Source organism: Orbicella faveolata, unplaced genomic scaffold (genome assembly GCF_042242905.1).
Source record: "Orbicella faveolata isolate gen_17 unplaced genomic scaffold, um_ofav_v1 contig_2, whole genome shotgun sequence".
NCBI classification, from domain to species: Eukaryota; Metazoa; Cnidaria; class Anthozoa; order Scleractinia; family Merulinidae; genus Orbicella; species Orbicella faveolata.
The window spans coordinates 18,908,852-18,922,789 of NW_028301547.1; the positions used below are offsets into that span (position 1 = coordinate 18,908,852).

The window sequence follows — 13,938 nt, forward strand, 5'->3', positions numbered from 1 at the left end:
AATCTCCCAAGGGGAGTCGGGAGTGACAGGGTCTAAAGCATCAAAAAAGCTTTTGAAAATACACCATTGGTGGCTCAGAAATAAAGAAAGAAAAGTTGGTTTCTGGTTCGTCGAGAGGAGAAATTTTTGGCAGCCATTAATCTCACCGGAAGCGGGGAAGGAGCGCTCGTGCCAGTCCTTCTCCGCATCACACATTGGATCAAGAGCGGACTGCGCGTTTCACCGCCCGTCCTTTTTCCGCCCTGATTGCAATCTACGGCCCGAGTATCAATTTGAATAGATTCTTGCTTTTTTGTTGTACTCTCGTATTTCTTAATTCATCTTTGAATCCTGTAATTTACTGCTGGAAGATGAGACACATTAGACACACTCTATCGTGAACATACCGCGGGAAATGTCAAGACTCCGAAATCGCCCAGTACCCTAACTGTAGCGCCGGCGGGCTATACCATGATTATGCGATGCCGTTGTTGTTCTTCTGTATATGGAACAACGAGCGCGAGCAGATTGGAGTCTAACTGCTCGAGCGCAAACGTGAGGGTATTGATAGAAAATGATACTTTTCTTATATCATACTGAACAACAACAACAATAACAACAGGTCTTTTAGGATACCCATTCGTTTTTCCTAAATAAAATATGCAAATAAGAGACACGAAAAGTTACACACGAGTTGAAATATTAGTAACAGAACAAAGTCTGCCAGACTATTTACAGTCTTAGAAGCTCAGTGCCTCAGTGTGTCCCTGCTTTGTAGCGCAAGTGTTTCTTGATTAGAATGCTTGATTTATAAAATAACCTAGTCCTCTGCAAACGAAAATATCAAAATTATTAGATAGAAACAAATCTTGTCCAATATTCTTATATCAATAGTAACACAGCAGAAAACAAGTTTTGTCTTGTTTTCAATTTCTTTAGAGGAAGAATACAGGAATACTCTAACTTGTTCATTCTTTTCGTGCACAGTGTCTTCAGCTCAGTAAACTTTGAACATTAAACTCAGTAAACAAATTTTTAATCTGTTCTAAATATTTGGCTTTGCTAAAGTCAGTTCAAAAGATTTAGAAATTTAATTTCCATATTTGATGGTGTCATTTCCACTTGATGTGCTTTCAATTCATTCGGCAGTAAGATTGTTTTGTTTCCCGTATATTATGTTCTCGATTAATTTTGTATCTGTTTTACGATTGAGGGTTTTTACGTTATTTTGTGGCCGGACTGATCTCGTATTCTTATAGAAGCTCGTTAAATTTAAACATAAAGGTTGGGTGTTCATCGACTGCCAGTTGATTCAGTGCTTTGCCACTATATTTTCGGAGAGTGTTTCGAGATGTATTCTGAAACTTACTGATAATTCATCAAGTTTAAACAAAAAAAATCATGACCGTGACAGTGTTTGGATATCTGATCTTAATTAGCATAGATTTTAACGATTTTATTTTCCATTTTCTTCTAGTTTTAATTTCGATTGAGAAGATATTTCAAACACTCAAGATAAACACGCATAATTTTATCTGAGTATTTTTTAAATCCAAAATGGTGTGAAATCTGCATGCTTCATCATTCGATCCTGGCAAAACAATATATTTTCTCCCGCCAAAGTAAGGGATTTCCTCCGTCATTAAAAATCTACGTCGCAAAAGTAGCCTCAATATATCAAATTGACTCGCTGCAATCGCTGAATTAAATCGTAAGCGAACTTTTCATGACGTTAAGTGGAGAAAACTTAAATCGAATAATTGCACACTTCTGGTACCCTGAGTGTTAAGATAAATATTGCTAATGTAGATAGAATATGTCGCTTTATCATTTTTCATCAACGTCATTTTCTTTATTTTCATATTTTTGATTTTCCCCATTTATTGATATTGCCGTTGCCATAACATTATATTAACTTACCATTAAATATGTTTTTCTTGTAGAAATTATAGTGTGTATGCATATGTGTAGTTACATTTACACGACGTTTGTATTTCTTGTATAAAGGCATTCATTGTATTTTAGTTGTAGTTTTTCTCCTATTTGGGAGGGGGGTTAGTATTTTTTTCTTTCTTGTTTCTTTTTTGTTTCTGCCAACATATAAAATTAAATCAATAAAAACCAATAAAATAGAAAATAAGAAATCTATAAATGATTTTTACAATATTGGTTTGTTGGAAGAGATTTTGTAGATAGCTTTTAAGTACAAGGAGAGACTTTTGTTAAGTTTAGGTTTATATCACTCGTGGGAAATAAAGTCGCCTAAATTAGAAATTAAAAACCAAAAAAACCGTGTAGGCCGTATGGACACTTTAAGTCATATAGATGACTGCAGTTCCAATATATGTTATTCATTATATTGCATTTTTCACCGTTCATCTATGGGCGCATTACAAATGAACTCACAACGTGACCAGCTCCAAGTCAGCTCCGGATAGCTCACTTGGTAGAGTACTGCACCGGTATCGCAGAGAGCATGGGTTTGAATCCCGTTCAAGCCTGTATTTATTTACTTTTTTTTCAGGCTTTAATTTCACAGCTGCTTAAGTGATGTTCAATCATCACTATAGTATACGTATTAAAGTAACTAAAGAAACTATTTTAGCCAAATATTCAGCTGGTCCTTGGCGCCGACAAAGGAAAGCTTTTTAGCTTCCTGAAGCAATTTTTAAATCAAACGCTTGATGCTTAAAGAAAACTTGAGTCGATATCATGAAGAAATCATTGTGTGAAATATTGCTGAATAGACTGTTTTCAAATTTTGGAGAGTATTAGTTTGGCGATTTGTTTTCTTTCTGGTTTTTTGTAAACGCCTGTCGGGGTAATCATACTCACGTGAGCGCGAGTAGCTCGCGTGAGCTCGCGTATACTTTAGTCATAGGGCCAAAGTAAGTCACGTGTTCCAAACATTCGCCTGGCGGCCATGTTTATTGAGAGTTGATCACAGAGAATTTTCTGTACCTTAACGTTCGATAGTAACAGTAGCGCAGTCCACGTTAAGTGTATAAGATGATGTGAATACCTGGTTTCATCAAATGTACGAAAAGGATAGATAAACATTATGCTGCAAGTTGGTTCGTCCAATTACGAAATTCAAACGTTTACAGTTGGTCGAATGTCGAAAATGCAAATGATGATTTTTGCGGGAGAAATGGCCCACTTTTGTCACTCTTTCACACTAGGTAAGTAAAGTATTTAAAGTGTAGACTCAGTTCGGTTTAATGAAATTATTGCAGTATAGTCATCTGCTATATCTTTCCACATTTAATATATTTTCTGAAAATATGTGACTTTATCTTTAGTAGCTTCACAGTGATTCTCTTTGCTTTGACATGCTCCGAATAAAACATAAAGCCAACCTCTTGTATGTAAACAAAACCAAAGGTGTGGCTCACTAGGGCCCTTTAAGGAGAGTTTTAGATGGCTCCAATGCATTGGGAACGAGTGTTAAAAAAAAAATTAAAAGTACACCTATTGAGGTTACCTCTGCTGCAGCCTTCCCCCCTGTTCCGTAACCAGTACCCATTTATACATCTGGGTGAGGAGAAGCACTATGAGAGTACGAACACAATGCAATGATCCCCAATAGGGGTCCATCGCACCAACCACTGGGTCATCGTGCCTCCTCCTCCATAGGGTTAGAGTGGAGTTTACCCTAACATGACAGTTATAAGTCTAATAACCTTCTACAGGGGCAATTTGAGTGTGTTGAAACCTTTTTAACATTGCGTAACCGATAGCAACTTAAGGCGACTTTAGGCGACCGTGACTTAGGGTGACTTAAGGCGACTTAAGGCGACTTTAGGCGACTTAAGCTCCCAGAGTAGGCCTTAATAAACGAGCACACGAGATTATCAAGGTAAGAGAGTGAATCCTATATAGGCCTTATATCCAAGGTAATCCCTCTCAAGATATTTTTAGACATTGTACCCAGTTCTTCCGCGGATATTACTCACGCGTTGCGTGGATGTTTTCGTGGAGGATCTGTTTATGTCGTTTCTTTTCGTTTCAAAGCAAAGGAAAAACTCCAACGCTGTGGGGATGCCTTTGATATCATGATTAAAAGCCAAGGAGCTTCGGCTCTAGACATGTTTTTTACATTTCGTCTATACGGTCGGAAATATCCCAAACAGAATATGTAAGACAGCGTCAAAATTCGAAAAAGAAATTTTAAAAATTGGCCGTCGTATAGTTCACGTTCTCTCGAATATGCAGAATGTAGCTATTTAACGTTGTTGTTTTGTGATCTTTTGTAAACAACGGCAAAGAAATGAACAAAGAATTATAACGCAGGCTTACAGAGCCATTGTATTCGTTGCCGCCGGTTAAAGCTTGTTGAATTAAACTCCCTAAAACCGAATAAACGCCCAAATAATGAGCAGCCAAACGAGCACAAAACAAACGAAAGCCCGGCCGAACAAAAAGACGGTTGAGAGTGCAGGCAACATCTCTGCTATGAAACGAAATCAAAACATATAAAATGACGTTGCCTGCATCATTTCGCCCCAGGTACTTTCGAGAAAGTCGTTTCGACTGTCTACGCATCGCGCGAGTAACATCCTCGGAAGGACTGGGTACTACCTATATGGGGATTCACTCTCTTACCTTGATAATCTCTTGACGAGCAGCGGTATTTTATCTGGTTTAAAATTTTAGACCCGATAAAGCACGTGACTTTGAGTTTATTGAACGTCTTCAATGACATTCCTAGAAAAGCGTGTCCCAATAGAGACGATAACAATGATGCTTTTGTGAACTTTGGAAATTAGCATACGAAAAAAATATTAGGTAGGAAATTATTATGCAAGAAAATCAAATCTCACATGTGTTTTGAACTTTTCTTCTACTGACCGAAGAGGACATGGCGTCTTGTTCCAGAGCTTTTCGGAATTCTAAAAATGCCAAACAAATTTGTCGAACAAGTTGTGCAAAGAGAATTGTGAAAGGTGTCCTCCCTGGTCGCTGTACAGCATTGTGTGTGGAATTCAGGGCATTCTGGAAGAGACAAATGGTACTGATACAGTGAGGATAATAGACGAGAATGAGTACAGGTGGTAGTTGTTTTAAATTTCGTTTGCGTTCTCCTGGACTGTTAGTAGCAGCTTTGTCTGATGTTTGTGTAATATGTTGCATGTTGAACTCATTCAGACGGGTTTTAGAGGCTGAAATGAAGGATTTGACAGTCTCGTGTAGTTACTTTATATTAGTACTCTATATATAAAGAATACCAATGAGGCAAAATACAATCAGCCCCTCTCTCCCTGGGACTGAAATCAAATGCCGCCCCCAGGCTTTTTAGTCAGACAATGTTTTGCCGAGGTATAAAACACCTGCACGTGACTGATTTTAGTGGACGTGATAGGTTGTTAGGTTCCTGAATTATTAATGAGCTTTTGAATGAAAGTTTGTGACAACGACTGTTTAACGCCAGTAAGGTGCTGGGTAGATGTAAGAAGGTCAAAGGGTGAAAGCAAGACCGCAATCTATTTGTTGAAGAACTGTCAAAGAAAGAAAAGTAGGGTGAACAAGTTGGAACTATGTTCAACGGTGGCGCGAAAGAGAGGGCCTAGTGGCGTGAAAAGAAGAGTTCACGATAATGACAACGACGTCATATATTATTCGTAAAGAGCGACTGGCAATACTTCAAAAGTAAGAGGGCGAAAGCGAAACCGCAAACCACTAGGTGAAGGACAGTCGAGAAAGAAAGGCATGGTAGCCGAGTTGGAATGCTCAGTGATCAACGGCGGCGCGGAAAAGAGAAGACTGAGTTGACAAAGAGTCGGCCTTACACGTGTATTGGTGTGGAAAGACGAGATATTGAGGAAACAAATAATGATGATGATGATGATGACGACCACGACTATGACTATGATGAAGATGACGACGACGACTATGATTATGATGAAGATGACGACTATGACATCATATACGGCTGGCAGCATTATCAACCCGTCCAATTCTTATTATTCGCAAAACCACTCACTGACCAGCATTTCTTTCGGCGTTTTCAGTCACACTCGGCACACTGCAGACGAAACTTCTAACAGCTTACAGCTGCATCCTTTATTCGCATACTAATAGACATTTAAAAGACTTATTTCGCCTTATTGTTTGTAAGTGTTAAAGGACAACCATGAAATATTTATCTGCAAGTGCTAACGTATTGTTGATCAAGCATACAGGGGCGAGGGCGTAGCTAAGGAGAGTCCTGGGTTGCCTGTGACCCCCTTTTGTAAGCCTTTTTTGAGCAAACAACCTACAACAGGTTGCGAAAACGCCACGACAATCTGGCGAGTACCCTCACATTGACACAGTATGATTGCACCCCTGCCCGGCCTTTGAAAAATCTTCATTACGCCTCCGCTAAGGATCTTCATTTAGTAGTATCTATAGTTTATCAGTATCTTACATACTTTATCTTACTGGTATTTTAACCTGTGTTATCTTAGAGCTATTCTTAGCGGCATCTCATTTGAAATTTGAAAGAGCTTTTCAGGTTGTTTACAACTACTGACATGACTGACACTAGAGCCAGTGACGTCTGTCTTGTTCTTATTTTATTTGTGACACATTTACCGAGGACCTCCGTTCTCTCTTACAACTTCCGCCCGTGTTGTGAGCAAAACTGATGGCATACGCCATTCACTTTTTCACTCAAAAAATATCTTAGTTCTAGGAGACTTCTTATCCTCGATATCTGTTATTAGTACGACTAATTAGTTATTGGACCTGGTGTAGTGACAAAGTGCGCTCATCATTTTGACTTGCCCAGGCCAATCATTAATACGAACCAATAGATCTAACCAATCTTGACGAATTCCTTGCTATTTATTTATATTTTTTTGTTCAAGTCAATGAAATAAATAAATAATGAATATTTGAATTTCCTAAGCTGCTAATAACTTATTTTCGATTAATGCCCAAAACACTTTATTTAATCGTATATGGCTGTAGTCCAATCATTACCAAGCGATCTTTTTGCTGGCAAAACCACCAGCAACAATTGAAACGGAGCACGTTTAGCGTTTTCAGCCACGCTTAGCGCACGAAACTCGAGCTTTCACCAGTTTGCAGGTGTACTACCCATCAGCAAACTAACCGGCTTGTTAAAGATAGCCTTCTTCCGTTTAATATCCATGAAATTATTATATGAATGTGCTAACTAATTTTTTATCAAACTTGTGCCTACTTCATTGTTTTTCTTCGTCTGAAATGTCGAATTAAGGTTTTTTGTTTTACAAACAGATGGTCTGATTAATAGACCTGACACTCCCTACAGAGACGTTTGCATCCTGATTTTACTCTAATCAGTTAGTAGAAGGTTAATAAGACTCGTATATAAATTTGAATTTTATATTTCATGTGAAAATTTAGCAATAATCTACGACAGAGGGACGAGTTTTGGAATGCTGTACTGTTTTCGTTTCCTTCGGATCATCTCTTCAGTTAGTAATTTGAATTTTCAAAAAGTCGTAAAAGAAACATTTTAGCCAAAGTGATCCACTTGGTCCGTGGCGCCGGGAAAGGAAATTCTCTTGGCTTCGTGAGACAATTTCTATGTCGAACGCTCGGTTCCTTAAACAGTCGTGAGTCAATTAATATCATGAAGGAATCATTTTGTGAAATATTGCTGGATTACTTCCCAAGAAACTCCGAAGTTGAGGAGCTCTATTCGACTACCACCGCTAATTGTGTCTTCAACATTTTTCTGTCCTATAACACCATCATGTTGAACATTGTAACAATCCACGCCATACGAAAAACGTCGTCGCTGCCAAAGACTTTAAAAACATTGCTCCTGAGTCTTGCTGTTTCTGATGTTAGTGTTGGTTTATTGTGTCAACCATTTTACATCTCACTTACAGTCAAGTGGTCACAGCAAAATAATCCTGATTGCAACTCGTATAAGGCTTATTCAATCATTGCATCTTTATTTTCCTTTGCTTCGTTCTTCGGTGTTTTAGCTGTAAGTGTAGACAGGTTCTTAGCTATTCATCTTCATCTCAGATACCAGGAACTTGTGACTCACAAGCGTGTTGTTGCTGTGGTGATCTCAATATGGGTGTTAAGTGCATTTCTTCCTTTTTTAATGTTTTTGGTTTCGCGCAATGTTTATTTACTTTTGCATGTAGTTATTGAGGCGATCGGTCTCATTCTCACAACAATGGTCTACATCAGGATTTATTTAGTCGTAGGAAGACACAGGAATCAGATTTAGGTCCTGCAAGTACAACAAGTAGCACATGTACAGGCAAGCGAAGTAGCAAATTTTGCTAGCCTCATTAAATGTGCAGTCGGTATATTCTATGTAGATCTCGCGTTTCTGGGTTGTTATCTGCCTTTCCTTATCTCTTTGGTCGCCACGGAAAGGAACGGCCCGAGTATCGTTTTGAAACGACTTTCTCTTTTTTCATTTACTTTTGTATTTCTTAATTCATCTTTGAATCCTGTAGTTTACTGCTGGAAGATGAGACACATTCGACATGCTGTCATCGACATACTGAGGAACAAGTCTCGGCGCAGAGGTCGTGCATCACACGAAACACGCTAATCAACCGGCCACACTGTACTCTGCCATGATTCAGTGATGTCGTTGCCGTCAAAAGCCTTATGTATATATAGCGACTGCGGACAGTTAGTACTGCAGGAGGACAAGGGAAATCGCATTTAAACTGAGTGATGCAACACCTCAAAATACTGAATAAATTATGCTATAAAAGGATTTATATGAGCTAAGTTGTGTAAGCAAAGTATTCTTGCAGGTTCGTTTCTTTCCGAAGTCCATGCCTAGAACACAAATTTCATATCAGTAAGCAAAAACCAAAGTGGACTGTGTATTGATTGGTTTATTATTCTACATGCATTTACGTTGGTCTGTAGATATTTTCGTTTTCTCTATCCCGCCTGCTGCTTTAGGCTATCCATTGTGTAGTCTTGTATCTTCACCATCTTATGGCAATTCTTACGAGCCTTGTGACTGGACAATAAAGCTCGCACCATGTGCTGTAGCCAATGAAAATTTTTCACCTGGCTTTATACTTTTATTTCAGTCCTGATTCGTCTTTAAAGTTTTTCCTGACTAAATTGTTTAATCTTCGAAATGCCATTAGAAAAAAAACACTTCTAATTTTCGTGAACAGACAAAAGAAGTGGCACCTACTTAAAAGATCGACTTTGTCGGTCAAAAGATTGTAGGTTTCAGGTTTAACATCAATTAACATTATAACGCATGTTTTCTTTTTACATACAGGGTTCTCGATAGTACATTTTGAATGTTCCGTCGTGAACATTTGCACAGCAATTTAAACTGTGAACCAGTCTTCCCATTCTCCTTATGTTTTTGCAGACTCGAATTCCTGTCGGCACATTCCAACATAGAGCACGATTTTTTTTCGCGGCAACACCCGGCGGAAAAAGCGACTCCACAACATGTATGCCTTCACCTTCTGACCATCACTTGGTCAATGGTCTCCCCTGCAGTCTTTCAGAACGCTTTCTTACATTTGACGAGCTTTATGATTGGTTGTCTAAACTCGTCCAACGTGAACTGACCCATGTAAGCAAAATTTTCAGTTAAGTCTTGGTTTGTCAGTCACTGACAGGTAGATGGTCTTATTACAAGTCTTGCTTCAATCTCTTTCAATTTTATGCCATTCAATTCAGACCTAAGTATCGTCCTTTTGAACAAATAGTGAAAATTATTTCTTGGCAAACACCTGGAATTCACCCGAACAGAGCGTTATTGCTGGCGCTCTCTGTGTTTTAAGTCTCGCAAACAACAGGTCGGTAACAATCTCACCGACAACTCATTCATGACGTCTAAAATGTTCAGTTTCATGACAGCTTTTTAGCCCTTTAGGCTTTTACAAATACGAGGCTTCTTTAGAAAAAAAACCTGACACTCACGCCCGTGACGTTTACTTCTTAGGTTTATTTTAGTCAGTTATATGAAAGAACTGCTTTTAATTTAAAACTGTTTATCATTCGATGCATCTTTTCTTCCTTTTCATTGGCCGAGCGCCCACCACACCACCTGCAAACAACTGCCTACAAATAATGTTCTGCTTATGCGAAATACCGCCCCGAAATACCGTTTGAACAGTAACGCATCTTTTGACCTACTCGAGAGCCTTATCGGGCCACCATTTTATTATCACGCAACGCATAAACTTGGAAATTCAGACGTGCTCTGTTACACAATGAGGAATCCTGGCGGGTTTAAACGTTGTAAAACGTCAATTTATTAGAGGGTCTTACATCTGACGAAGCTAAAACTTTATAAAAATTGGTAATTTCGTATTTTGGGAAATGATGACCTCACATAAAAACCGGCAATTGATGACGCAAACCTGAACAGTTAAGGATCTCATTCAGTAGTATTCTTATCAGTATCTTACCTTACTATATTTTACTGGTATCTTAACCTATGTTATCTTACCGGTATTTTTAGCGATATTTCATGTGCAATATCGAAAGCTGAAAGAGCTTATGTTGTGTTTACAAATACTGACATGATTGACACTCGAGCCAGTGACGTCTGTCTTTATCTTAATTAAATTATGACATCTTACCTGAAGACCTGCGTCCTTTCTTGCAACCTCCGCCCGAGCTGTTGGTAAAACTGATGGAATATCACTCACTTATTCCCTCCAAAGAGTTGTTAACCTCAAGATATGTTACTCAGTGATACAAATAATTAGTAATGGGACTTCGTGTCTTTTACAGCATGTGATCCTCATTTTGACATAACACATTCGTATTACATTCTAACATTTTCAAGCGTTTGAGTCCTATTACAGACAAAACTACCAGCAACAACTGAAATCAGGCGCTTTATAATTTCCATCCGCGCTCGGCGCATGACACACTTTTGGCGTTTTAGCCGTCCTCGCACACGAACCTTCCAGCAGTTTGCAGGCGCACAATCCATTAGCATGCTAAACGATCTACCGTAAAAGGCATTTTTAATTTTCGTTTGGATCTAGAAAATTTTGCTGTGAATGTTGGTTCCAATGAATGTTTCATAAAGCGTGTATACATGTCTTAAGATCTTCATTGGATTTGTCGTCGACTTACTTCGTCTGTAAGGTTTTTACAAACACATGGCCCGTTTAATTAATCAACCTGACACACTGACCAGTTGCATTTAGTTCCTGGTTTTATTTAATTAGTAATAGGCTGAATTCATGACACACGTATAAATTTGAACTATATATTTCCTGTTCAAAAAAAAAAAAAAAAAAACGCCCGAAAGGGCTACCTCTGAAATAATACCTTCGTTTGCCGAGGATTATCATTGTAGTAAGTAATATTAAGAACTCATTTTGGCCAACGTGATCTACAGTAGTTGGTGAGGCAAGTGGTCCGCAGCGACGAGAAAGAAAACAGCTGAAAACAGTTTGTATGTCAAACGCTTACTGAGTAGTTTAAGGAAACTTGAGTCAACTAAAATGAAGCAATCACTTTGTGAGTTGCTGCTGGATTACTTCCCAAGAATCTCCGAAGTTGAGGACTTCGTTTCTACTTCCATCGCTAATTGTGTCTTCAACAGTTTTCTGTCCTATACCGCCATCATGTTGAACGTTGTATCAATCCACGCAATTAGAAAAACGTCGTCGTTGCCAAAGACTTTAAAAACATTGCTCCTGAGTCTTGCTGTTTCTGATGTTAGTGTTGGTTTATTGGTCCAGCCATTTTACATCTCACTTCTGATCAAGTTGTCACAAGAAAACACCCCTGGTTGTGACACGTATAAGGCTTTTTACTTCATTGGACATTTAATTTCCTTGGCTTCCTTCTTGGGTGTTTTGGCTGTAAGTGTAGACAGGTTCTTAGCTATTCATCTTCATCTCAGATATCAGGAACTTGTGACTCACAAGCGTGTTGTTGCTGTGGTGATTTCAATATGGGTGTTAAGCGTATTTGTTTCTTTTTTATTGTTTTGGGTTCCACTCGATATTTACTCACTTATCATAGCATCTATTGCAGTTGCTGGTCTTGTTGTTACAACAATGATTTACATCAGGATTTATTTAGCCGCACTACGACACAAGAATCAGATTCAGGTCCTGCAAGTACAGCAAGTAACACAGGCTAACGAAATAGCAAATTTTGCCAGCCTCATGAAATCTGCGATCGGTATATTTTATGTATATCTTGCGTTTCTTATTTCTTATTTACCTTACGTTATCGGTTTGGCCGTTTTTGAGATAGTAGGCTCGAGTATTACTTTGAAGAAACTTTATTTTTCCTTCCTAACAATCGTCTATCTGAATTCATCTTTGAATCCTGTAATTTACTGCTGGACGATGAGACACATTCGATGCGCTGTTATAAACATATTGCAGAACATGTCGTGGTTCAGAGATCGCGCATCACTTGCACCGGCCGGCTATACTACACGATGATTCAGTGTCGTCATTGCAGTCCACAAAGGCCTTATGTACAACTGCAGACAGTGTTAACCTGGGCTGTTTTAGTCAAAGGAAATCGGATATAAACTGAGTAAATGAATATCTTAAAATACTGAAAAAATCATGTTGTTCATTATTTTATATATTTTATGAGCTGAGCTCAATGGCTGTGCGCTCGTTACTCTCCGAGGTACAACGCGTTGAACACAATTTTTATATCGGTGAGAGATACATGTTATCTTTATGTATTCCCTTATTTCTCCTCGTCCGTTTACCTATACAGCTTGAGGCTGCAGCTGTCCATTTTCCATTATAATATCAGGACAGTTTCTTACGAGCCTTGTGATTGGTTAATAAAACTCGCACCACGTGCTCTGACTATAGCTAATGTGAATGTTCCCATTTGACTTTATACTTCAGTCTGTCAGAACATGGCAGGTTTCAGGTTTACCGCGACAGGAGCCATAATCGGGGTCGGAGACCGTAAGTCTCGGGATTCGCGCGCACCTATGATATGGGACAATTTTTCTATTTTTAGAACAAATTGCGCCATCCTGACGTCATATATCCGCGCGGATTCACGCACGCGTCGGAGGCTCTCGCGTGGATGTTGTCACGTTGGGCGATCAAATGGTGAGAGTTAAGAGATTCTCTTGCGTATGTTTCACAGCGATGGCAGGGAATAAGGCAGGGAATACGAACCAGGGCGCTTATATGTAGTTTTACGCTCTGAGCTAACGGAAAAGGTGGGTTTTTCAGGGTCGAAAACAAGACTTCAATCTCGCGCTGGGAATGAATAATAAGATCTGATCACGCTAGTTGTAAGCTTACGCGTATGTTTTTGCGTTTGTTCTGACTTAAGAATATAGCAAGAAAACTCTCTACTCTGGTATCGAGTTAATTTGTGAGTTTCTCAGAAAATGGTTAATCATAACCAAAACCTGTTTTGATGGTTTCTTATTGTTTCTGCTTGTTTGGTAAGTTTGCAAAAGTTTTTGAAAGGAAAATCTGACGCGTACCATTAGCTCATTTGCATAGTGCAGCTCGTGCACTTTCAAGTCCGAGTACGAGTCGGTGTTTTCAATTGTCAACAAATCTTGACAAAGATTTCTTTCGTTATCTTTTGTGTTGAGATGCTGTAACAAATTTCACGAACGCAATAAAGGCTACTAACATCATGTGTGTTTCTTCAACATAAGCATAGTGAAGTTTTACACTGCGAAAATGAAAATAGACAAGGAGTATTGATAACTCGATCAACAAAATTGAAATCGTTATTCCAAGTTGATTAAAGAAAGCGTCATCTTAACTTTGCTGATTGTTTCTGCTTTATTCACATATTTTCAATATAGCTTTTAAGAGGCTATCTCTGTAAGAACCGACTACTGATTTTACTTCGAAAATTCGATTTTTCTCATAAGCTGGGATTTCGAAGCCCTTACCTAGTCAATCGCTAAAATGAGTTTTATTTCATTAAAAATTCCAAATGTAGTTTTCTAGGATTGATTGAAGTTCGGTCCGCTCGACACAAGTTTCATGCCCGCCG

General features: G+C 38.7%; 1 protein-coding gene and 1 pseudogene across 1 annotated transcript; both read left to right on the plus strand.

Annotated features, from left to right (window-relative positions):
- Nucleotides 1-7,563: 7,563 nt before the first annotated feature.
- On the plus strand, nucleotides 7,564-8,715 carry LOC149112286 (histamine H2 receptor-like; annotated as a pseudogene).
- Nucleotides 8,716-10,776: 2,061 nt separating this feature from the next.
- On the plus strand, nucleotides 10,777-12,754 carry LOC149112287 (octopamine receptor beta-1R-like). Its single transcript, XM_089290267.1, has one exon. It carries the CDS (start codon nucleotides 11,430-11,432, stop codon nucleotides 12,384-12,386), a length of 957 nt encoding a protein of 318 aa, XP_089146393.1. The 5' UTR covers nucleotides 10,777-11,429; the 3' UTR covers nucleotides 12,387-12,754.
- Nucleotides 12,755-13,938: the final 1,184 nt, after the last annotated feature.